The 23,682-nt window shown below is 43.2% G+C and overlaps 1 protein-coding gene across 1 annotated transcript in view; it reads left to right on the top strand.

Annotated features, from left to right (window-relative positions):
* FOXP2 (forkhead box P2) overlaps window positions 1-23,682 on the top strand; it is a 273,445-nt gene that overhangs the window by 143,625 nt on the left and 106,138 nt on the right. Inside the window, exon 8 of the mRNA XM_078674364.1 lies at window positions 6,462-6,566. Within this exon, the coding sequence (XP_078530490.1) occupies window positions 6,462-6,566 (105 nt within the window). The remainder of the gene's footprint in view (window positions 1-6,461; window positions 6,567-23,682) is intronic.

Raw genomic sequence — 23,682 nt, 5'->3', positions numbered from 1 at the left:
TCAGTTACATCCTCTGCCTTGTGCAGGATGATCTACCTTTGTAATATGTGGTTTGAATGTGCTATTATTTCACATTCTATCGCAGTATGTCCACGCGTGTTATAACATATTTAGCAAGTTACTTGGTTGTCACATATTTCAAGCTGTTGTAACGCCAATAAATCATTATTAGGTTTTTTTAGTAATAAAACACCAAAATAGTACACCTTTTCACATTTCTTCAACAGTTCCAGTGTTTTGTAGAGGCGAGTAGCACAACTTCGGAGAACTGTCCCATAGTTTATACATTGGAAGTATAAGTAGAAATAATTATATTCTCGAAAGCCTTCTCAGGAAGGTGTCTGCTTAAAATCTATTTAACCTGCGGGTTGTATATCTGCTAGCTACCAAGTGCTAGTAGCAATGCAAAATGTTTTATTTGTTTCTGATGAACGTAAAAACAACTTGATTTCATAATTTCAGGTAATATTCACCACACATCCTTTTCCATTAAATGACACACAGTTTACCCTGAAATAGGGGCTTTTTACTTTGATTGAAATTTGGTGGTTGACCTGTCTGACAATGCATTTGAGACAGAGGGTAGCAGTGAAAATACAAAGGGCTGCATTAGGATGCCGGGAAAAATCCCCTCAAGGTATACGATACAACCGCTGCTACTGTGGTGGTCTCATCTACAGCAGTTCACCTATCTCCGAATATGTCACTGCACATGCATACAAATTCACAATAAACATGTGATATGTACATACATGCATGGCATATGCACATTCCAGCCCATGCGGATACATACCACTAATGGACTTACATTCATTCTGGCAACCACAGGGTCATAGTCTTCGGGGTTCAGCTGCTGCAGTTTATGGGGGCTGGAGAAAGGTGTTTACACTGGAGGCTGTCAGGGAGAGGCTGGTTTGGGTGAGTATGCACCCCAAATCCTTTGTTTCGGATGAGTTGAGGCAGCCAGTTGGACCACAATGGTCAGCTCGTCGGAAATGCTCATCGTAATCCGGTCAGCCGTCGGAACTCCCTGTACAGCTTCCTTGCTGCTGCATTTCTCCAACCGCCATCTCAGTCGTTGGAGAAAGACTGTTGGAGTCGGTAGTCTTCCAACGGTCGGCCGGGCTACATATAGCATGCATTGTAAACTTGACGGTCGGTCCGACCGCTGCCGATGAAACAGTGGCGGTCTGACTGGTGTCGTCGAAGCTGCGAATGTCGGTCCAATTGGCTTCGTATTGAGGCCCATAGCTATTAAATACATAGGATAAATATCACCATTACCTGTTGGGTTGAGTAGATGCAGAACATTGCATTGGCTTGCTAAAATGTGATTTTCTAATTGCATCATGGTCTGCATAGCAATGTGTAACAGGTATAACTAGAAACGTTAACTATGAGCAGGGCTCCTTTTTGTAACTACTGTTCTTTAGGTCAATGCACAAGGCAATTCCTCGACCCACATAGACTTTCAGGTAAACAGAAATGTTAACCTTATTTTGATAGGTTGAATTGAATTATTTTTTAAGCTACTTAAACACGAAGTAGCAAAAGCGAGGAATCCATTTACAATAGCAGGGCTCTTTTTATAATGTTTTGCTTCCAACATTCGGACCAAGGAGAACAACAGCAACTGTCAACATCTCAGAACAAACAGAACATCAAATAGAATATAAAACTGCATGATGATGATGATGATGTGATGATGATGATACTACTACAACAGCGTAATGATGATAATGATACTATACTTCTACTACTTATGATAATAAAAGTAATATTTATAAAACATATAATGAGAAGTCTAGCTGGCTAAAATATGGTGTTGACAGTTAACTGTTAAAGAAACCGTCGTGTATGTCTAGGATTCCATTTCCCCAGCTCTCTCACTTCTTCATGAGGTGACAAATATAATCTTGCTTAATCTTTGCACAGTTCTGTCAATTATTTCATTCTGATATATGCAGTACTTGTCATTTAACTAATTAGCTACTGATTGCAATAAAGTCCCAATGAATACACTAATTAAAGCTATTTGGATTCATTAGTGTTTAAAATCAAGAGACTGCAAACGTATTTTATTTCATTAGTTAGAAGTATCTGGTGGTGTCACTTTATATACAAAATGAGAGTTTGATTTCATTTCATTGTGCATGTAATTTGGGCAAATTAAAATGTTGTTGCCTAATCTAAAAAAAAGTAGATTATACAAAAATTTGCAAAATGTGCTTGTTTCAAAAGCTATCGTACAGTGAAGTGCTGGTATGTTTACCCGCAGTGGAGCTCTATTTTCTGTACAGGAGCAAAGCACCATTACCTAGTGTCCACTTTGCATGCATTATAACTGGTCTTTATAGAACTGGCTGCATGTCAAAAACTAGTCATCACTACAGGCCTCATTTACTATATTATGATGCACCACAGCGTTGCAAGCCTTTCTGCTGCTCTGCCATGCATCAAAATCTAATGGCAGGAATGTGCCATATCTACAAGATATGGAGCATTCCTGTCCTTCTCCCTGGCATACAAACAGCTGACACCCTTGCACCACGGTGGAAGGGTGACTGCATTGCATTGATGATTGCTTATGTGCAGGAAGAGACTCCTTCCTGCACATAAACATTCATTAAAGTTCATTTGCTCTTTCTATATGTGCCACAGAATGCAGGACACATAAAAAGAGCTAAAAACTAGGAGATTTGTCCTTGTAAATATGGAGAGGCACACTGCGCCGCTGGTGTGTCTAAATAAATTCATGCACTGGCAGCGCCATGGGCTTGTAAATGAGGCCCATGGAAATCCAAAAGTGAGGAACGATTAAGAAGACTTTTTTTATGAAGGTACATAGCAGAAGTACTTAAGTTGGAAATATAGTTATAGCGTCATGAAAGCCTCAACAAATCCCTGTGAACTCTCTGGGATTTGAGTAAAGAATAGAATTGTACGGCTGTGATAGATAAAGATAAGTTAACCACACTTTCTATTTTTTTTAACAAAATGCCTTTTGCTCAGAAACAAAATAAGCATTCATAGAATGAAAAAAGAAAGAATCAATTGTGAACAGTAAATAGGTTCTGGTGTAAGACACTCCTAACTGGGCCTTTCAGCCACTGTGCTATAATCAGAAGAATGTGATTGAGTGCCACATGATCTGGTCAGATTAGTCAATTATAAATCAATACAATTTAGTATTGGTAAAAAAGGAGGAAGCACATTGACAATACTGTCAAGTTTCATTCAGTAAAGGAAAATTACACTAAAATATTTGTGACAAACTGGTTGTTGCTATCTTCTTTGCTTCCAGAGCATTTTGCAAAAATTGCAGGAACATAGTTCAAAACAAAGGTTTCTTTGTATTATAATTGTGTCTTATATTGGATAAATTACCTTCTGTATTATAAGAATATTGGAAGTCACTGAGAAGTTCCTTGCTGAAATGGCATGGGGTACTTTATTCCTTATAATGCATGGTCAAACCATCACCTTTCCCACAAACCACTTATATCCTTTGTGCATTCCTCTTTTATGAGAAAGAGAGAGTATGTTAGCAAATATGAAGAATACAATGAGTATCTTGAGAGCAATTTCAAACACATCAAAGAAGCTGTTAGATATTTGTTGGGAAATAAATTGGAATCAGTTTACTACAAGTCATATAGAGCCAAACTTTTCTATAATTGCCAAAGGAGTACAAAAAATAGACAAGCTGCCATGAATATCTCCTTTTCTACTTGTCACGTGTCAGGTAGAAAAACAGACCAAAGGAAAGAAAAGCAGTGTTTGTTTTTTGTTCTTTAAGCTGCTGCTTGAATTGTGCTCTGTGATGTAACCTACCTCTGGCAGCAGGCATTGGGATGTCAGAACTCAACTGTAATAAGTTATTAAAGTTGCAATCCAATATCATTTCCGGATGTGTCACAGGTTGCCTGTCATAAAGAAATAAGCCACAGTTTGGATTGAAGAATTTCATGTAATATAGCTTGTAGCTTATTTCTCTTCCAGTGACAAAGATATTGCTTTAATAGGTAAGCTACAGCGGATAATTGTTTATATTTATCTTTATTGTAAATATCACTTCACTTTGCAGACTAAGGTATGCCGTATTTAGGGTTAGTTTTTAGATGAGTGGCAGTGTGTTACTTCTTATTCAAACCCTTAAAGAGCAAGGTGATATGCTGTCCCTATGCTTCTCATAGTCCATATAAAATCGAAATTATTTAGTCTGAAATTTTGGGGACTGTTTAGAAACAACATGAGCATCATCTGTGAAACAGGGTGAGCCTTTGCAAGTTATGACTTAGAGGAAGAGTAATTGAATTATGCTCATTTGAAGTTTGCTAAATTTAAACATATATATCACAAAGTATGCCCCTCCATACTGTATATTATAATGCTATTGCAAGTCACAGAGGAGTTTCATGACTACATATATAGAGGAACAAGACCAGAAGGCTGAGTTCTTTTTGTAAGCTTTTGGAACTCCAAGGGGAGTTGCAATATCCTCATCATGTGTGGCATGGGCCACATTATTCCTTATAATACACGGTCACACCATCACCTGTCCTACAAACCACCTAGTTCCTTTTGCGTAGCTCTTTTACATGGAGGAAAGAGCATGTTTGCAAGATTGAAAAATTAAAATAGAATCTCTAGTGCAAAACTAAGCACATCAGAAAAGCTGTTAGATAGTTGTTGTAGAAATATATTATAATCAGTTTAATACAAGTCAGTTTAAAAAACAAAATGTTGCACTATCTTGGAAAGTGTAGAAACATGCAGAAATATTTAAAATTTTCCCTAATTACAGAAGATGTGCAAAAAATAAACATGTTGCCGTAAGTATCTCTTTTCTGATTGTCACAGTACTGGCAGAAAAACAGGGCAGAAGAAATAAAGGCAACATTTTATTTTTGTTCAACAAACAGCTGCTCTAATTATGCTCATAGACCTCACCTGGCTTTCCCTTGGCTCTGACAGCAGGAATTGTGACTTCATAACTCTACTGTAATAAGTTACTACTGTTGAGCCACTACGTAATTTCTTTACAATAGGCTACTGGATATGCCACAAGTTACCTATTACAAAAAAATTAAAGATTGATTTTTAATACAAGGATTGGAGAATCCCATGTATTATCAAAATCTTCTTTTGGAGAAAATGAATATTGGTAGGATTGCTGCTGCAAGATTTACATTTAAAGTTTCATGGATCGGTTTTGGTGTGTCCCGCCCATTGCAAGAGTCTCACCTACATTTTACAGAGTCACAGGCAAACTCCTATGAACCATGCAGTGTTGTGGTCTCTGTCGTGCCCAGTATTGTTGCTGTGCATACTATCTCTATCACACCCACCACTCCCCTCCTTAATGGTATCTAGTTTATTCCCTTACCCTGCTCTGCTCTTCATCACTGTGCACTCTCTTTCACACTTGTGTTGTGCAGACGCACTGGAAAATTACTGCAAACTTCTTTTCCCATCATTAACAACTCACTATCTTGATGCCACTCTTACTCTTTCCTGCTCCTCATCACTGCCACCGTTGCATACCTCACTCTACCTCAATTTGTTAGGTAGCCACCCAGTCATATAACAGAGTCGCAGGTGGTGAGTTCTGTCCGTATCACTCTCAATCCCATTTCCATGATTTTGGCGCTACAATATTATTATCCCCATCTCTCCCCTTTCGGGCACATCTATCGCTCTTGTGCATCGTGGTTCTATCATATTACCCTGTCTGTCTTGCTTTCCATCGCTGTCTTACTTCCTCTCACTTCATGGTCCCAACATTCCTTACGACCCAATCTCAGTGCCTTACCTACCTTGCTCACTCTCCACCATATCCACAAATGCAAATATTTCAGTTTTGTGAGATGCAAATGTACATTTGTTTCTGGTGCTCATAAAATTTCCATATGCCGTGCCCTGGTGAAACCAAGTAACCATTTCTCAGCATATCATATGCCGAGAGGTTGTATATCTTAGTGATTTGTTCAGTTTTATATTTTGTTTTTAAAGTATCACTGAATATAAAAAGTATGAACTTTAAACAAAATCATCCCATATTTACTAACCTACAAGGTCGGTTGACCTATTGGGCAGCTGTGATGCTCCAAATAATTGTTCTGATCTGTAGACTCTACTTGGTCTCAAAATTACTGGGTACCTCTTGAAACACTAATTAAGTTTAACTCTTGCCTATCGCATTATTGAAAAAATATGTAGGTTTCCATGAGATAAAAAAACCTGTGGTCTTATTGAGATCCTATTGTTTCATTTTATGTGAAGAGCAGTGTTTGATTCTATTCCTATTGTCATTGTCTTGCATTATCATCCAACCTTGGCAGGTAATCTCTTTAGCACAATGATTAAATGCCTCTGACTGCACTGTACTGACAGGCACAAGAATTATTCAATGATTCTAGCATTACATATTAATCTGGCCTTGTGTTCTGTTGCTACAGCTCGTCACATGAAGAGGTAGGGGCCTCTCATACGCTATATGGCCATGGAGTTTGCAAATGGCCTGGGTGTGAAAGCATTTGTGAAGATTTTGGACAGTTTCTAAAGTAAGTTGATTCATTGCCATATTCGTATAAATTGAAAAGAAAAATGTAATGTTTTGCTATAATTTATATTAGCATTTGCAAGCAATAAACTATGCCACACCTCTCCTTCATTTTAAAAGCGGTAGATAAGCCTTGCATGTTAGCCTGCATTGCATGAGTGACATGAAGTCTTGTAGAAATGGGTGAAGTACATCTTAACCCATTAGGTCTGAAGTTAGTCAAGATGTTTTTTTCCCCAAAAACACTAGCAAAAAATATATGCATATTAATACATCTTGGCGAAACGACAGACCTAAAAATACATACATATTAATACATATATATAGGGGGTTCATTTAGCTCTCTTCATCCATTCATCTGTTATATTGTGCTTCTGCCCACCACATCAAACAGCTTAAGACAAAAGATCAACCCACTTCAGCCATAGGTTCCCCCTACTGCAACAGTATTTAGCTTGTGCCCAGAGGTGTAAACATTTTGTGTTTCCCACAAAGTATTTGCAGGCAGCATTCATTAGTTGTGTAGCACCACATGATCTGCTGGAGTTAAGAAAAATCTAGACGTAAAGCATGCAAATCAGTGTCTACATATTTTAGCTAGCTTTGCTATGTTGTCATGGTACAGCCAGCATGCTAAAAGAACTGTTTCATGCTTCATAAACAATAATCAACAAAGAGATTAATTAGCTTACTTAAAATCTCGATGCTGTGTTGCCACGATGCTGGCTAAAACATAGAAAACATGTATTTGCGTGTTGCAGGCAACCAAAGGAAGGCGGCAGCAGGTTAGTAACAAGCTCTAATACAAAATACTTCACACAGAGAACACTTTAAAAATGCATTTTAAGTCATTCCTCCATTTTTTCCACGTTTTCACAGAAATGACAGATATTAACTTTGAAATTGTACTTCAGATTTGCTTTCAATCTATGAATAGATATTTATACACACTTTGAGATTCAATTTCGAAAGATTTCCTGCTATTACAGAAATGATCTTACATCCACTTTCGCAGAGTAAAATAGATTATTTGTCATGTCTTGGTAAAGGAAGTCTGTGCAAAATGTTAAATGCAATTGATGTTACAACTACATCCTACTGTACTAGGTGTAGAAATGCTGCCAAGTCACCTTTAGGTTTCACCTGGATGGAATGTCTCTGAAACTACCGAGAGTGCAAATCTCTCAGGAGGAAAAATGTAATAGCTTTCTATAACGAGCCTACAGAATAAAACGACTGCATCAATTACTTTACACAGTTTATCTTTGCCAAATAATGTTTAGAGATTTAAAGAATGAATTATAAAATTCAGGCACAAATCACATCTCTTAAAATGTAAAGGAAGTGTGTACACATTGTTTTATTTGAGTGCAGATCATGCATATGTAACCATTTCTGGTATCAGAATGCTGTACAAGAATCATAATTAAAACACACAATGGTAATGCCACTTTAGATTGTCAACAGAGCAAATGTTGCAAAATGAGGTCCAATAGACCAAGCAGATAAAGTGATAAACATTAGATGTTGATTTGCCTTCCCTGAAGTTTCATTACTTTTATTATGCATATCTGAGCTGGCCAGCGTTTTGTTCAAGAGAGATAGAAAGGGTCAAACAGGGAGACATTGAGCAGAGAGCAAAAGAGATGTATGCTGAGTGCCAACTAAGAGACAACGGATAGCCAAAAGACAGGCAAAATATGAGAGGAAAAAATGCTATGTTGTGAAATTATAATCATCTCATTTGGAAAAATTAGAATAAAGTTAAATATTGTAGCAAAAATATTTCTGTCCCCGTTCTTTTCACTCCCTCATTTCAGCCCTTCTTGATACTCATTTAATAGATTGCTGTCTTTTTCTCGTTCTTTGAGCTCACCTCAGATATAAATATATTTTATTGCAATTGGTCACAAAAGAGATGCATGGTCATTGTTGCATTTTAAAAAATGTTCAACAATTTTAGATGTTTCTGTATTCTTTTATCTTTACACCATGGCTGGAAGTTTAAAAAGTTGTACGGTTTTTATACTTTTCATATGATCCATTCTGTCTTTCTGTATGTGTATAATTGTATCATACATAATCATTCTTGCCAAAGCGAAAAATCCTCTGCCTTCCAGATTTTGTGATGATTTCTGACAGAGGATAGTTCTCTATTTTGATTTAGCAGTATCCAAGTCCCAGCTCACTTTGTTATAATTTCGTTTTTTGAGAGTTGTCAAGAAGTGTAATAGCTGCACTGGCGTAGCTAGGGGCGGTGAGGGGGGCGGTCCGCCCCAGGCGGCACTATGTTGGGGGCGGCAGTGGTCGCGCTGTCCTGGCGGCCGGTGGCAGCGGCCTTTATAATTGATTTGGACACTCGCAGTGTCCCCAAATAAATTATAAATGCCGCTGCCACCGTCCGCCAGTGCTTGCCGCGTAGCCCCCGTGTGAACAGCAAGCACACCTTCGTAGTGTTTGTTAAGCGACATATGTACCAGGTTTTTGGTTCCAGTCCCGTCAATCTTGTAGCGCGCGAAAACGCTACCAATGACGGCCCTGGGCATGAAGTTTGTCCACCCCTCGCGCTGAAATGTAGCGCAGCACGGCAGCAGTGATGCGGCGTCACGCGCTCTCCTCTTGTGAGAGGCTGCCAGCTGGCCGAAGGGTTGCGCCTTTCTGTTATGGACGGTGATTATTCCAGAGCACAGCTCAGGTAGAGTGCAGCAGCAGCTTTTGTTTTTTACTCACCATAGCATAGGTTAACACCAGGCACCCTGCCCTGCCCTTCTATGAGCCACTCTGTGTTCAGCCCCGGCCCTTCTAGGCGCTATCTGCTGCCCCCACACCCCGCCCTGATGCAGCACTGGACTTTAACGGGGGAGCAAGCAGAGAGGCCGATTTCGGAGCTGGGTGCAGTCTCGGCGCCAGCTAGCACCCTGTGATCCTGGGCAGCCACAGGTGCCCCTGTGGAGTGTCCCTGGTCCTCGTGTAAAGTGCCTCAGCACCGAGGCTGCACTATATAACAGCCCTAGAGAGAAGGGGGAGTGAGGAATAACCAGCAGCCCAGAGGGGCAGTCTCTTCGTACTGCACAGGGGCTGTGGAGAATGGGAAATAACGAGGGCAGGGGTGGGGCCAAGGAATGAGGAATACCCCCGAGTGGGAGACACTCATCACAGTCCTCCATCTTTTAAAAGCAGAGGCAGAGCCTCATGTTTAGCTGAGGAGGCTAAGGGTTGAGAGGTGAACACCCTGACGGGGGGCACCGGGCACAGCTGGGCAGACTGTGGGATGGGCAATGGTCAGAGCTGGGCAGGCTGTGGGGTGAGCACTGGGCAGAGTGTGGGATAGGCAATGGACAGAGCTGGGCAGACTGCGGGGTGGGCAATGGTCAGAGCTGGGCAGGCTGTGGGGTGAGCACTGGGCAGAGTGTGGAATAGGCAATGGACAGAGCTGGGCAGACTGCGGGGTGGGCAATGGTCAGAGCTGGGCAGGCTGTGGGGTGAGCACTGGGCAGAGTGTGGGATAGGCAATGGACAGAGCTGGGCAGACTGCGGGGTGGACAATGGTCAGAGCTGGGCAGGCTGTGGGGTGAGCACTGGGCAGAGTGTGGGATAGGCAATGGTCAGAGCTGGGCAGACTGCGGGGTGGGCACCCTTCTGCTGCTGTGTCTCACAAGCTGTGCACCTCCGGTGACGTTTTATCCATCTTTGCTTTTTGTGTGGCCTTCTTTATATTCCATCTGCGCCCTGCATATCTCGGGGTCTGCAGTGTCTGCAGGGAGTCCGCGTTGTGCCCCCCCACTGCTCTGGCACCTCTTCTTGTCACCCCCTCTCTGAGGATGCATCTCACTGGACTCCAAGACCCTCCAGCAAACTCTTGGGATCCGACCCGAGGTCTCTTTAGTGAGTGGCAGGGCAGTGGGCACAAGTCCTATAAAAAGAAGTGGGGGGGACTAACCAAGTTAGGCAGTCAGCAAATGACTTCATGACACGTGCCATCCATAGCTGCCAAGGTTTCAGATTGCTATGTGTGACATGTGTCCGAGACTTAAGCTCACACAATCACAGGGCTGCGGATGCCATGGGTGGCAATCTGAGGGATAGCCCCGGGCGCCACAAGCTCTAGCTACGCCGTTGAATAGCTGTTTACTTCTCACATTAGTAAAATATTTGGGGCTGTGTTTTGTCAAAAAAGGAACATACCATTATTCATTTCCAGAAAGCTTTTATATCTTGTAGGGCCAATGCCTTCTGTGTTTAATAATTCTTTAAGCATAAGCCATTACATGTATTTTATCCAAACAGCTACATTTGATTGCATCCTCCAGTAGAGCTGGTAATGTATCTTGTGGTGCATTCAGGACTCTCTTCCAAACCTTACTTTGTACTTGATTTGCAGATCGGAGGGTTGTTGGCTATTTTCTTCAACCTCTTAGAGTGATAACAGGCTGTTCAACACTTCAGAAAAAACTTTCTGCGTTGATAAAATAGAGGACTCCATAGCTCTTCCAACACCATATGTTGTCACGCACAGTTTAGTCATCTTCTTACAGCTACACGAGGCCAAAGATGCTATACACATTAAGGTGATCATGGACATACTTGATGGATGCCCTTTTGATTCCATTAAATTGTCTCCTCTAGCTTCCTGTTATTCAATTCTCGATCAGTTTCCCTAGGGCAATGCATGCAACAGATGGACATTGCCCAACAACAATCCACTGGATTAAAGACACACCTGGTCTTGGTTTCCTTTATCAGAATGTGGCCAACAAATCAATATAGGGCATTGTCTGTTGATCTAGCTGCGATGGGAAAGTTCCTTTAGGATGAAGCCGCAATCACGCTGTGCCGTCACAGCACCGGCAATCGAATGAAGTTTAACAAATAGTGGTTCTGTCGTGTTTCAGCCACATATGATTTATACAAACGGTTTCCTTTATACACTTCTCCTGATAGAACCAACAAAAACCCTCTAGAATTCTGTAACAAATCTTTTAAAATAAACAAAAATAAATCTAAATCCTCATTTGTAGTATCTTTATCTTGTTTTATAAATCAATGCGTCATTTCTATACATTATCTACAATAACTGTCAGTATATCAAATATAGTGCAAAAACAAGTGACAATCATAAATAATGAACTTGTGAGCAACAAAATGTGTTCAAATTTCATACAAGAAAATATACATTTATATAATAGTTATTTCGTAAGACCAACAACTAATACAATCTTGGAACTCTTTAATTTCTTTCCAATTCGTTGGGGGCTCCAAGTTTATATGGCCTGGGAATAATATCGACGTTTCGACCCTGAACGCGCCAATATTTTCAGTCGCTGCGGGTCTTTATCAAGACAATATTATGCGCAACACGACAGTCCTCTCAACCAGGTACGTTAGTCACATGGGAGTGAAGAATGTTCGTTTTAATCCTCTCACACAGGTACTTAATCACGGATCATGGAAATATCTGACTCAAGATTGCAATAGAAGCGGAAGACTTATTCTTTCACGATTAAACGACTAATCTCCATCTCCACGTGATTAAGTACCTGTGTGAGAGGATTAAAACGAACATTCATCACTCCCATGTGACTAGCGCACCTGGTTGAGAGAAACCACCGCAATGGAGCGCACACCGCTAGCCCCTCCTCCGGATCGCCCCTCGGGATTCTGGTACTTGTAGTTCAATAGTGGATCACCCAGGTGGGTGCAAGTCGGTACTTGTTGGACTGATGAATCTCTAGACCCGGTGTGCGCTCCATTGCGGTGGTTTCTATTAATTGGCTCCCTTGAGCTTTGAGCCGACGGGCTCCTGGATGCTGCCCTGCGTGCCGGTTCGGGCATCGAGGCCATTGATGGTTGTTTGGCGGCCTTATCCTCCACCCCTAACCATTTCTCTACTGATGAGGGAAGTTATCCCGAAACCCGAGCCATGTCTCGGGCGATACCCAAAAACCCGGGACATGTATCGGGTCTAGAGATTCATCAGTCCAACAAGTACCGACTTGCACCCACCTGGGTGATCCACTATTGAACTACAAGTACCAGAGTCCCGAGGGGCGATCCGGAGGAGGGGCTAGCGGTGTGCGCTCCATTGCGGTGGTTTCTATTAATTGGCTCCCTTGAGCTTTGAGCCGACGGGCTCCTGGATGCTGCCCTGCGTGCCGGTTCGGGCATCGAGGCCATTGACGGTTGTTTGGCGGCCTTCTCCTCCACCCCTAACCATTTCTCTACTGATGAGGGAAGTTATCCCGAAACCCGAGCCATGTCTCGGGCGATACCCAAAAACCCGGGACATGTATCGGGTCTAGAGATTCATCAGTCCAACAAGTACCGACTTGCACCCACCTGGGTGATCCACTATTGAACTACAAGTACCAGAGTCCCGAGGGGCGATCCGGAGGAGGGGCTAGCGGTGTGCACTCCATTGCGGTGGTTTCTATTAATTGGCTCCCTTGAGCTTTGAGCCGACGGGCTCCTGGATGCTGCCCTGCGTGCCGGTTCGGGCATCGAGGCCATTGACGGTTGTTTGGCGGCCTTCTCCTCCACCCCTAACCATTTCTCTACTGATGAGGGAAGTTATCCCGAAACCCGAGCCATGTCTCGGGCGATACCCAAAAACCCGGGACATGTATCGGGTCTAGAGATTCATCAGTCCAACAAGTACCGACTTGCACCCACCTGGGTGATCCACTATTGAACTACAAGTACCAGAGTCCCGAGGGGCGATCCGGAGGAGGGGCTAGCGGTGTGCGCTCCATTGCGGTGGTTTCTATTAATTGGCTCCCTTGAGCTTTGAGCCGACGGGCTCCTGGATGCTGCCCTGCGTGCCGGTTCGGGCATCGAGGCCATTGACGGTTGTTTGGCGGCCTTCTCCTCCACCCCTAACCATTTCTCTACTGATGAGGGAAGTTATCCCGAAACCCGAGCCATGTCTCATGCGATACCCAAAAACCCGGGACATGTATCGGGTCTAGAGATTCATCAGTCCAACAAGTACCGACTTGCACCCACCTGGGTGATCCACTATTGAACTACAAGTACCAGAGTCCCGAGGGGCGTTCCGGAGGAGGGGCTAGCGGTGTGCGCTACATTGCGGTGGTTTCTATTAATTGGCTCCCATGAGCTTTGAGCGGACGGGCTCCTGGATGCTGCCCTGCATGCCGGTTCGGGCATCGAGGCCATTGACGGTTGTTTGGCGGCCTTCTCCTCCACTCCTAACCATTTCTCTACTGATGAGGGAAGTTATCCCGAAACCCGAGCCATGTCTCGGGCGATACCCAAAAACCCGGGACATGTATCGGGTCTAGAGATTCATCAGTCCAAAAAGTACCGACTTGCACCCACCTGGGTGATCCACTATTGAACTACAAGTACCAGAGTCCCGAGGGGCGATCCGGAGGAGGGGCTAGCGGTGTGCGCTCCATTGCGGTGGTTTCTATTAATTGGCTCCCTTGAGCTTTGAGCCGACGGGCTCCTGGATGCTGCCCTGCGTGCCGGTTCGGGCATTGAGGCCATTGACGGTTGTTTGGCGGCCTTCTCCTCCACCCCTAACCATTTCTCTACTGATGAGGGAAGTTATCCCGAAACCCGAGCCATGTCTCGGGCGATACCCAAAAACCCGGGACATGTATCGGGTCTAGAGATTCATCAGTACAACAAGTACCGACTTGCACCCACCTGGGTGATCCACTATTGAACTACAAGTACCAGAGTCTCGAGGGGCGATACGGAGGAGGGGCTAGCGGTGTGCGCTCCATTGCGGTGGTTTCTCTTAATTGGCTCCCTTGAGCTTTGAGCCGACGGGCTCCTGGATGCTGCCCTGCGTGCCGGTTCGGTCATCGAGGCCATTGACGGTTGTTTGGCGGCCTTCTCCTCCACCCCTAACCATTTCTCTACTGATGAGGGAAGTTATCCCGAAACCCGAGCCATGTCTCGGGCGATACCCAAAAACCCGGGACATGTATCGGGTCTAGAGATTCATCAGTCCAACAAGTACCGACTTGCACCCACCTGGGTGATCCACTATTGAACTACAAGTACCAGAGTCCCGAGGGGCGATCCGGAGAAGGGGCTAGCGGTGTGCGCTCCATTGCGGTGGTTTCTATTAATTGGCTCCCTTGAGCTTTGAGCCGACGGGCTCCTGGATGCTGCCCTGCGTGCCGGTTCGGGCATCGAGGCCATTGACGGTTGTTTGGCGGCCTTCTCCTCCACCCCTAACCATTTCTCTACTGATGAGGGAAGTTATCCCGAAACCCGAGCCATGTCTCGGGCGATACCCAAAAACCCGGGACATGTATCGGGTCTAGAGATTCATCAGTCCAACAAGTACCGACTTGCACCCACCTGGGTGATCCACTATTGAACTACAAGTACCAGAGTCCCGAGGGGCGATCCGGAGGAGGGGCTAGCGGTGTGCGCTCCATTGCGGTGGTTTCTATTAATTGGCTCCCTTGAGCTTTGAGCCGACGGGCTCCTGGATGCTGCCCTGCGTGCCGGTTCGGGCATTGAGGCCATTGACAGTTGTTTGGCGGCCTTCTCTTCCACCCCTAACTATTTCTCTACTGATGAGGGAAGTTATCCCGAAACCCGAGCCATGTCTCGGGCGATACCCAAAAACCCGGGACATGTATCGGGTCTAGAGATTCATCAGTCCAACAAGTACCGACTTGCACCCACCTGGGTGATCCACTATTGAACTACAAGTAACAGAGTCCCGAGGGGCGATCCGGAGGAGGGGCTAGCGGTGTGCGCTCCATTGCGGTGGTTTCTATGCACCTGGTTGAGAGGACTGTCGTGTTGCGCATATTATTGTCTTGATAAAGACCCGCAGCGACTGAAAATATTGGCGCGTTCAGGGTCGAAACGTCGACATTATTCCCAGACCATATAAACTTGGAGCCCCCAACGAATTGGAAAGAAATTAAAGAGTTCTAAGATTTTATTAGTTGTTGGTCTGACGAAATAACTTGTATATAAATGTATATTTTCTTGTATGAAATTTGAACACATTTTGTTGCTCACAAGTTCATTATTTATGATTGTCACTTGTTTTTGCACTATATTTGATATACTGACAGTTATTGTAGATAATGTATAGAAATGACGCATTGATTTATAAAACAAGATAAAGATACTACAAATTAGTATTTAGATTCATTTTTGTTTATTTTAAAAGATTTGTTACAGAATTCTAGAGGGTTTTTGTTGGTTCTATCAGGAGAAGTGTATAAAGGAAACTGTTTGGATAAATCATATGTGGCTGAAACCCGACAGAACAACTATTTTTTAAACTACATATTACCCAGGTTCTGAGGGACACAGGGTTAACCCCGTTACTTGTATAAAGGCAATCGAATGAAAGCATATTTTCCACGCATTTATTCAGCACGCAAGTCGTTACAACAACTTACTTTAGGGGGGCACATTGATGGAATGGTTTTGGATTTAAAGTTCCAACACCTTCCCTACTGTTGCGCAGACTGGAGTTGGAATAGTAAATATAGCTCTTCCAAAATCCAGCACCCCCAAGTAAAGTCGTTATAATGGCTTGTGTGCTAAACAAATGCGTGCTAAAGACATGTTTGTTGTAATGACGGCATTCAGAAAGCATGCATGCTAAACACTTCCGAATACCTTCATACATTCAATTGTAACAGCTGAACATATTTTGATGCATGTTTTCTGTTTCTAAGAGTATTCCTTTCAAACCAAAATACACCTGTGTATATGATTCAACACCAAATATATTGTTATGCTTTTTGCTTTACTTACACCTCTGTAGTGATTTCTGATGCCTTCTAAAGAATGGTTCTTCTTTTGACATCTAAGAAGTTAAACACTAAAAATGGAAAAGTGCCCTTTAGACATCAGACATCATCTTCACACAATAAAGTAATGCTTACTCTGGCTTGGTATATGATTTATGGATGTCATATAATGTTATGCCTCTTATTTTTTAGCCAAGTACAATTTCTAATTTGCCAATGTTTCAGATATGTTTCAATTGTTTACATGTATCTTTGATCCCATCATTTCAGGGACTATGACCCATTTTGTAAGTGTTCCCCTTCAGATCTCTTGCCTTATGTCATCACTTTTAATTTTTGGTGGCTATTTATTTTTAGATTTCTTTTAAGCATATGTTAACATAAAAGCTACTTTGTGCTATTGTACTTGTGGGGCATTCTAATCATCAGTAGGCACCAGGGAAGAAATTTGGACCTCTCTTTTATATCAATCACCTTAATTGTAACAATATTTTTTCTTTAGAATGCTGGCTGTAACTTTTATTTATATTCTGAAAAGCAGAAAAGTCAGAACTCACCCTTTACCTTGGATGTGATACAGCTGCCTTCATGATGACTAAAACCATGTGTCAGAGCCCCTTTCAGTGGGCAATATGGCAAGCAGGAGTTACTGGGCCCACCCATGGTGGCCAAGGCCTTTTACTCCTGATGTCCCTGGGACTGACCTTATATGGAACCTGCTCAACTGGGCCAAGCACCCCTTCTGCACCTGACTCTCAATTAGATAGCATTAGACGAGCAGTCAAGGTTCCTTTTGGATGGATAGCAGCTACAGATCAGTGAATATGACTCATAACTCAACGTGCAAGCAGAGGAAGGAATTAATCAATGTCCAGGCAAATACTTGTATTTATAAAGGAAGTATTTTAATTCAAATTCTACACATGCGAAGGTAATCAACATTCAAAAGCAATAACAAAATCCCCCTTGAGGCCAGGGCTCTAGTAGTTGTCAGGCCACTCACTGTCCCACTGGTTTTAATGCAACAGGCTTGCTGTTATTCCCCATTCACCAAGGGCCACTTACAGGGACTCTAAACTACTCAGCAATACTCAAGAGTTCACCCCTCTGACTCCTTTCGGAGGTTGAATCACAAAAGTCCAGGGATCGCAGAACAGATCGTAATATGTCCCCAAGTTGCCCCACAGGACCAGTTCATGGCTTACTTGCTCCGTCGATATGGAACTTCTCCACAACAAAGCCCTTCTCTGGATCGGCAAATTCGGGCTGCTTGCAGTCATAAGTGGCTGCACTGAACAGGCTCTCTCGTCTGAGACACACTGCTGGCTAGTTGTAGGGTTCAGGGTTGTTCTCGCTTCGGTGATTGCACCGTAAGTCACACTTCCCCTTGCGTGAGGCTGATTTTCTTGCTCCGACATGGCTGATTTCCTCGTTCTGACTGGACTTCTTTTGGTGCAGTTAACAGTATGTGGGCTTGACCTGCTTTGATCACAGCAGCAGTTTTTTGGTCCTGTACGACAGTCCAAACCCTAGGCCTCAGCGTCTCTGGCAGCCCCTCCTGGTATACGGGGTTATGGCTATGGTACTCACAAGTCTGATCATGCTGACCTGGCATTTATGTTCACTATGAAAATACTTAGGTAACTATACTTTTAAATGTCCTATTAAAATAGGGTCTTGAAAACTTGATGACCAGATACTAAACTAAATTCAGTATATATATTGTATCAAAAAGAGAAATAACATAAATACATACTTATCAATCTATAAACAATGTATAGTTCATTTGATTTAAAAGTGACTTGTAATTATTTTATAATAAGTCAAACCCACTCATACATTCGCACATCCTCCTTCATTCTTCATTATGTTTTTCACTTTATATTATTGCAGTGTTACGCCCTCATTGAAGCATGCTCCACCTTCTTTAATTTGAGATTTTTTTAATCTTGCATGGAAGGCATGACCTTCTACATTTGATCCAATGACATTATTTTCTCATTTTACATTGTTTTGTCATTGTCGAATGAAGCTCTGTCAAATTTAGAAGTCCGTACAAATAAATCTTTTTTTATCCATCATGGTCCTCTCCTATGTGTGTTTTGGCAGAACAGCTTTCACCTGGAAGCATTGAACAGTGGAAAAAATCCCTTAAAAACATGTATAGCCAAACACTGAGTCAAGGTCTGAAAAGGATTTTTTCCACTGTACATGGCTTCCTGATGAAGGCTATTTAGCCGAATCGCGCCTAGGAGATGGGGACAATTGTTTTGTTGTCCCTGGCTTAGGGACTTTATTCAGTGTCAGGGGAACCCCTATATATGTACATTTTGTTCTACAGAGCTTCTCTATCCTCACATATACCATCTGGCTGCTCAGCAGATTACAAAGTTTGTGATCTCAGACTCCCCTACTTATATTCCTTTTCCAGACACAAAATGTAATTTAGTGTCTGACTTTTGAAGTTTTATGTTGATGTTCTTCTTTATTGAAATGGGCATCTTTTCCTTTCTTCTTCCTCCTGAAGGATGTCTGTCACAGCAGGCAGGGAATTGAAGATGATTAACCCAATTCAAGATTCATGGGAGTGACCAGAGTTCACACCTGGGTGTCAGCTAAAGTGATATGTGCATCGAAAGGTTAATACTGGTCTCCCAGTCATACTCTGTATGATTCCCTTTTCAGTCAGCTCTCTCTCTTCCTGAGATGTGCCCAGGCCCTGTCCTTGTAATCTATTATGGAATCAAAGTGCTCTTTGAAATGCACAAAGAGAGTCTGCCTCTCCCATCCTCCAGTGCATATCCCTCCAACCTTACAGGAATTCAACAATAAGCTCATCTGTCTGGGGGATTCCTTTACTCCTCATGTTCCATGAGGGAGGGCTTCTCAACATTTGATTTGATTTATACATTTATGAATCCTGGGCTGTCACTTCGGAAGGAGTGTCCTGGCGCTGGGCGGAAGAAAGTCAAGGTGGAACAGGGGGGACCCTATATGAGGGATTGGCAGAATTCATCTGAAGATCCAAAAATCCAAGTCTTCAGTGCCGTCCTGAACTGTGTCTCTGTTTTCAACAACCTCAGATGTGTTGGCATGAGATTCCAGGCTTTAGTTCCTAATGCAGCTACAGTTTTTCCTCCCTTAGTTTTATACCTAAAATAGAAGTTTTGAGGAGGTTTGCCGATGAGGATCTGAGAGTCCTGGTCGTGGTGTAAGGGGTGAATTTAGCTGAGAGGTACGTTGGGCCTAAGTTTAAGGATGCTCTGAAGGTGATTAAGAGTATCTTGAATAAGATTCTCTTATGCAGTAGAAGCCAATGGAAGGTTTAAAGTGCTACAGATGTGGAGGGCCTTCGTGGTAATTTCAGGACTAGGCGAGCCGCTGCGTGTTGTACCACTTGTAGTCTCTTTAGTGTTTGTTTATTTGCTCCTGCTAAGAGGCTGTTATAGTAGTCTAGACACGAAAGGATCAGTGCCACCACAACTGTCTTCCTTGCAGGAAGGGCGATGAAGTTGAAGAGGTTTTTAGTGTCTTGATTAAATTAAAGCAAGTCCCTGCCACCATCAAGGCATGTGGTCCGAAGGAGAATGAGGTGTTGAATTGCACTCCCAGGGTTTTTGCTACTTTAACAGTAGTAGGAGGTGCTGTTGCATCCTCCGGCCACCAAACACTTGGCTAGTAGGGATTGTCCTTTCCTATCAGGAGGATCTTGGTTTTGTCTGTAGTACACCAGAGATGGTTGGCCTTCATCCACTGAATGACCTCAGATAGACATAGTTTGAAATTGAGTTCTGCGTTGGTGGAGTCCTTGTCCAGCGATATGATCAACTGTGTATCGTCTGCGTTGGACGTTACTTCAATATCAAAAGAAGATATCAGGGAGATGAGAGGGGCCAGGTATATGTTGAATAAAGCGGGCTGAGAGATGAGCTCTGTGGTACTCCTGATGTGATTGGTAAAAAAGGATCTAATCCAGGCCAGTACAGTGTTACAGATGCCACTGGATTTTAACCTTGCAAGGAGAATGCTGTGTTAGATGGTATCAAATGCGGCAGACAAGTCAAGCAAAATCAAGACTGCCTTCCTGCCTTAGATTTTAGTATTTCCGATATTTCCAGAAGCGCTTATTCCGTTGAATGCGTGGTTTCACTATGGCTAGTTTCCATTCATTTGGGACTATGCCTTTAACTAACAAGGAATTCACTACCTGGTTGATCACTGGGTTAACAGTGTTTATAATTTGGTGAAGAATCATGGGGGGGCAGGCATCAAGAGGAGAGCCTGATTTACAGGCGGACTTGCTACACGTGTCTGCTCATGTGAGACTGGTTCAAAAGCTTGAAGTGAGGGACTAATGCTAGTAGGGTCAGGCTCCAGGTCCAAGTCAAGTTTTTGCGCAGGGGATGTTGCAAAGTCCTTTTGAATATTCTGGATTTTTTCCTCAAAGAAGATTGAGATTTGGTCACAAAAAGTCTGAGAATTGGGAATTTCTTACTCACTGCTTTGGGATCAGTGAAGGACTTCATAATTAAGAAGATATATTTTTGATATTGGTTGGCCTCGAGTATTTTATTGGAGTAGTACGCTTTTTTTGCTAATTTAATATAAATGTGGTATTGTCTCCTACTTGTTTTGAAAGCTTTTTGGTCTACTGGGTCATATGCTCTTCTCCATTTGTTTACATGGAACCCAAGGGCCTTCATGTAATGTACCAGTGTAGGCACACTTGCACTCGGTCTACGTCTACACCACATCTAATGTGCAGCACTGTTATCCTCATGTTTTATACCATCACAAGCATAACTACATGCAGCAAATGCATTCTGTTGCACAGTGGAATATTATGTAGTACTGCTGGAAGGCCTTACCATGCAATATTCTCATAATACACATAGATGATCCTTGGATTCAACAACAGTATTCTTAAACTCAGTCCTGGTAGTGTGGCAAAGAGCAGTCAGGCATTACTGGAGGAGCACACGTGCGCATTTTACAGCATCTTTATTGTGCATAAGTAATTGAGATGGCTCAAAAGAAATTCAACACCAATTAATGAAAATATAGTGTATTGTTATATAAAAATAGACACCAAAACAAACTGTGTATCATATATACAACTGGAACTGTTGATTTTAAAAGTCCTAAAAAAATAAATGCAGTAACAGTGTCAAACTGGTCCAGTTGAAATGAATGGGAAACAACACAGGTGACACTTGTTCACTTACAGGGTTAGTTGAAACAAACTCTTCTGAAGTTATGCTCTAGTGGGTCCCTAGACCAATCCTCAATAGTCAGTTCTCTTTTACCTTGCCCAGGGAGTCAGGGTGCAGAGGGGGTAACTGTCCTTGATGCTGAAGGGATCTGCGGGTGCTGTTAGAAAGATGCACACTCTGCAAAACAACACTTAGCATTGAAGCTACACTCTAACCTCAGGGAATAAAGGCCTTTGTGGTTCCAGGGCCCAGATTCCACAGTTGGAACTTTGCTATCACTCCTGGCACCTCCAGGTGCAGAGGTAGCCTGACAGCTGACCTTGACGGGAGGATGGCACCAAAGATGCTTTGCCACAACACTCAACGTTGTCACCTTGAGAATGCAGGATCACAGCAGCGGGGTCATTGCTGACATTGGTCACTGTTCCTAGAACTTGCCCTCGAATTGTAGATGTCCTTGCAGGGGTTGGTCACTGTGCTGCCAATCAACAAACCTCAGATTCAGCACAAGTAGTCCACAGCTACTTCGATGGCTGGAGTTTGGGGGGGAGTACAGTAGCAGCTTCAAACTTGGTGGGAATTCCCAGCATGCACTTAACCACTTTCCTTCAGAATAGCTTGCAGTAGGCCCAATGGATGGCACATCTTTTGACACAGCACAGCAATTTACCTGAATCTTGCAGGTAACTAGTTCCACTAGAACAGGGATTCTGACTTGATTTCTGGCAACCACTGGGGTCCCTCTTAACGGGAGCATGAAGTTTCAGCCACAGACCCAAGTTGTTCATGAAGTTCCAGTACATGGTCCATTCAGAACACTTATGTATCCTCTCTTTGCTTTCCCACAGAGTCCAAATCCATTTTTCAGTGACCAGTTATTCATTGGCATCCTTCTTCAGAATCTTGTACAGAACTGAAGTTCTTGAGTCAGGGAAACCCATTGAACCCTAGTTTAGGGTGCATAAAGGGTGTGAGAGGTAGTGGCCAATAGGCTAGCTGTCCCTGCATCTAATCCACAACTAAAGTGACAACATCCTGAGGGTGTACATCACCTTTCTACTCAGAGTCCTCTAATGTAAGGTCTTCCAAAATGTCAGAACAATTCTTTGGCTGAACAGACCTTCTATCCCACCCTAAAGGGGTCACTAGTCTTTTGGAGATGTACGCCTCCTGCCTACCTAATTTTCCCACCTGTCTACATGGACAGGGCGTGAAGGGCTTTGTCCTCGAGTAGGGGGGCACATCGAGGGAAGTGAAAGCCTTTGAGGCTCACTGCTTTGATGACTGTAAACACTAGCTATCCTGGTAGGGAGTGGGCGCTACCTCCTTCCTGTCCAGGCCTTTGTGTCCATCCTGGGGAAGTGCTACCACATCCCACCAGGATGGCAGACCCTTGTCTTGATGGAAAATGGCAGAGGGAATCCGACCAGTGCACTTGAGCATTAATCACTAGGTGAGCTCCCACTCAAGGTGGCATCTACATGCATACCATCTCACCCTCAACATGAGAATCATGTTGCAGTGAAAAGGCACGGTGTCCAACACCAAACGTGACACAATTTGGTCATTCCGTAATGGAACTGGCTATCTCGAATTTTCTCGATAGCCAGCCCATGTTACTCTGTGGTCCACTGGTCACTTAACAGTAAAACCTTGGTTTACAGGGTAACTGTTAAGTTATATATGTGTAAACATATATATCCACACCTTTAATATCATGTACTCCACCGCCTGGGCCTAGGAGTACAACCTTAAGAGTGACATACTTATATTAAGTCAGTGGTGTGGCTCTGCAGCACATGGTGTGTGCAGAGTCACTTACGAGCAGACAGGCTGCTCATGTTGGGCTGCAATGGCAAACCTGCAGATATACTTTTACTTGGGTAACACAGGGTGGCACAATATAGTGCTGCACCGCTGGTGACCTCTTTACCACCCTCGCCCTGGGTAGCACTGGTACCAAATACTAGGGAATTATATAGGGACAAAGTACCTTGCCAATTGGTTATACCAATTCACAATACTTTTAGATGAAAGAGCACTGGCACTGGGGTCTAGCTAGCAGGTCCCTGTGCACTATTGAAGTGAAAAACCAGTATCTAGCTGTCAGAAATGGGGCAAACAGTATGGGGGGGGCTTCTGCAAA

The sequence above is a fragment of the Lissotriton helveticus genome, chromosome 1_1, assembly GCF_964261635.1.
Source record: "Lissotriton helveticus chromosome 1_1, aLisHel1.1, whole genome shotgun sequence".
Lineage (NCBI taxonomy): Eukaryota > Metazoa > Chordata > Amphibia > Caudata > Salamandridae > Lissotriton > Lissotriton helveticus.
This window is presented reverse-complemented; position numbering and strand designations above follow the sequence as displayed.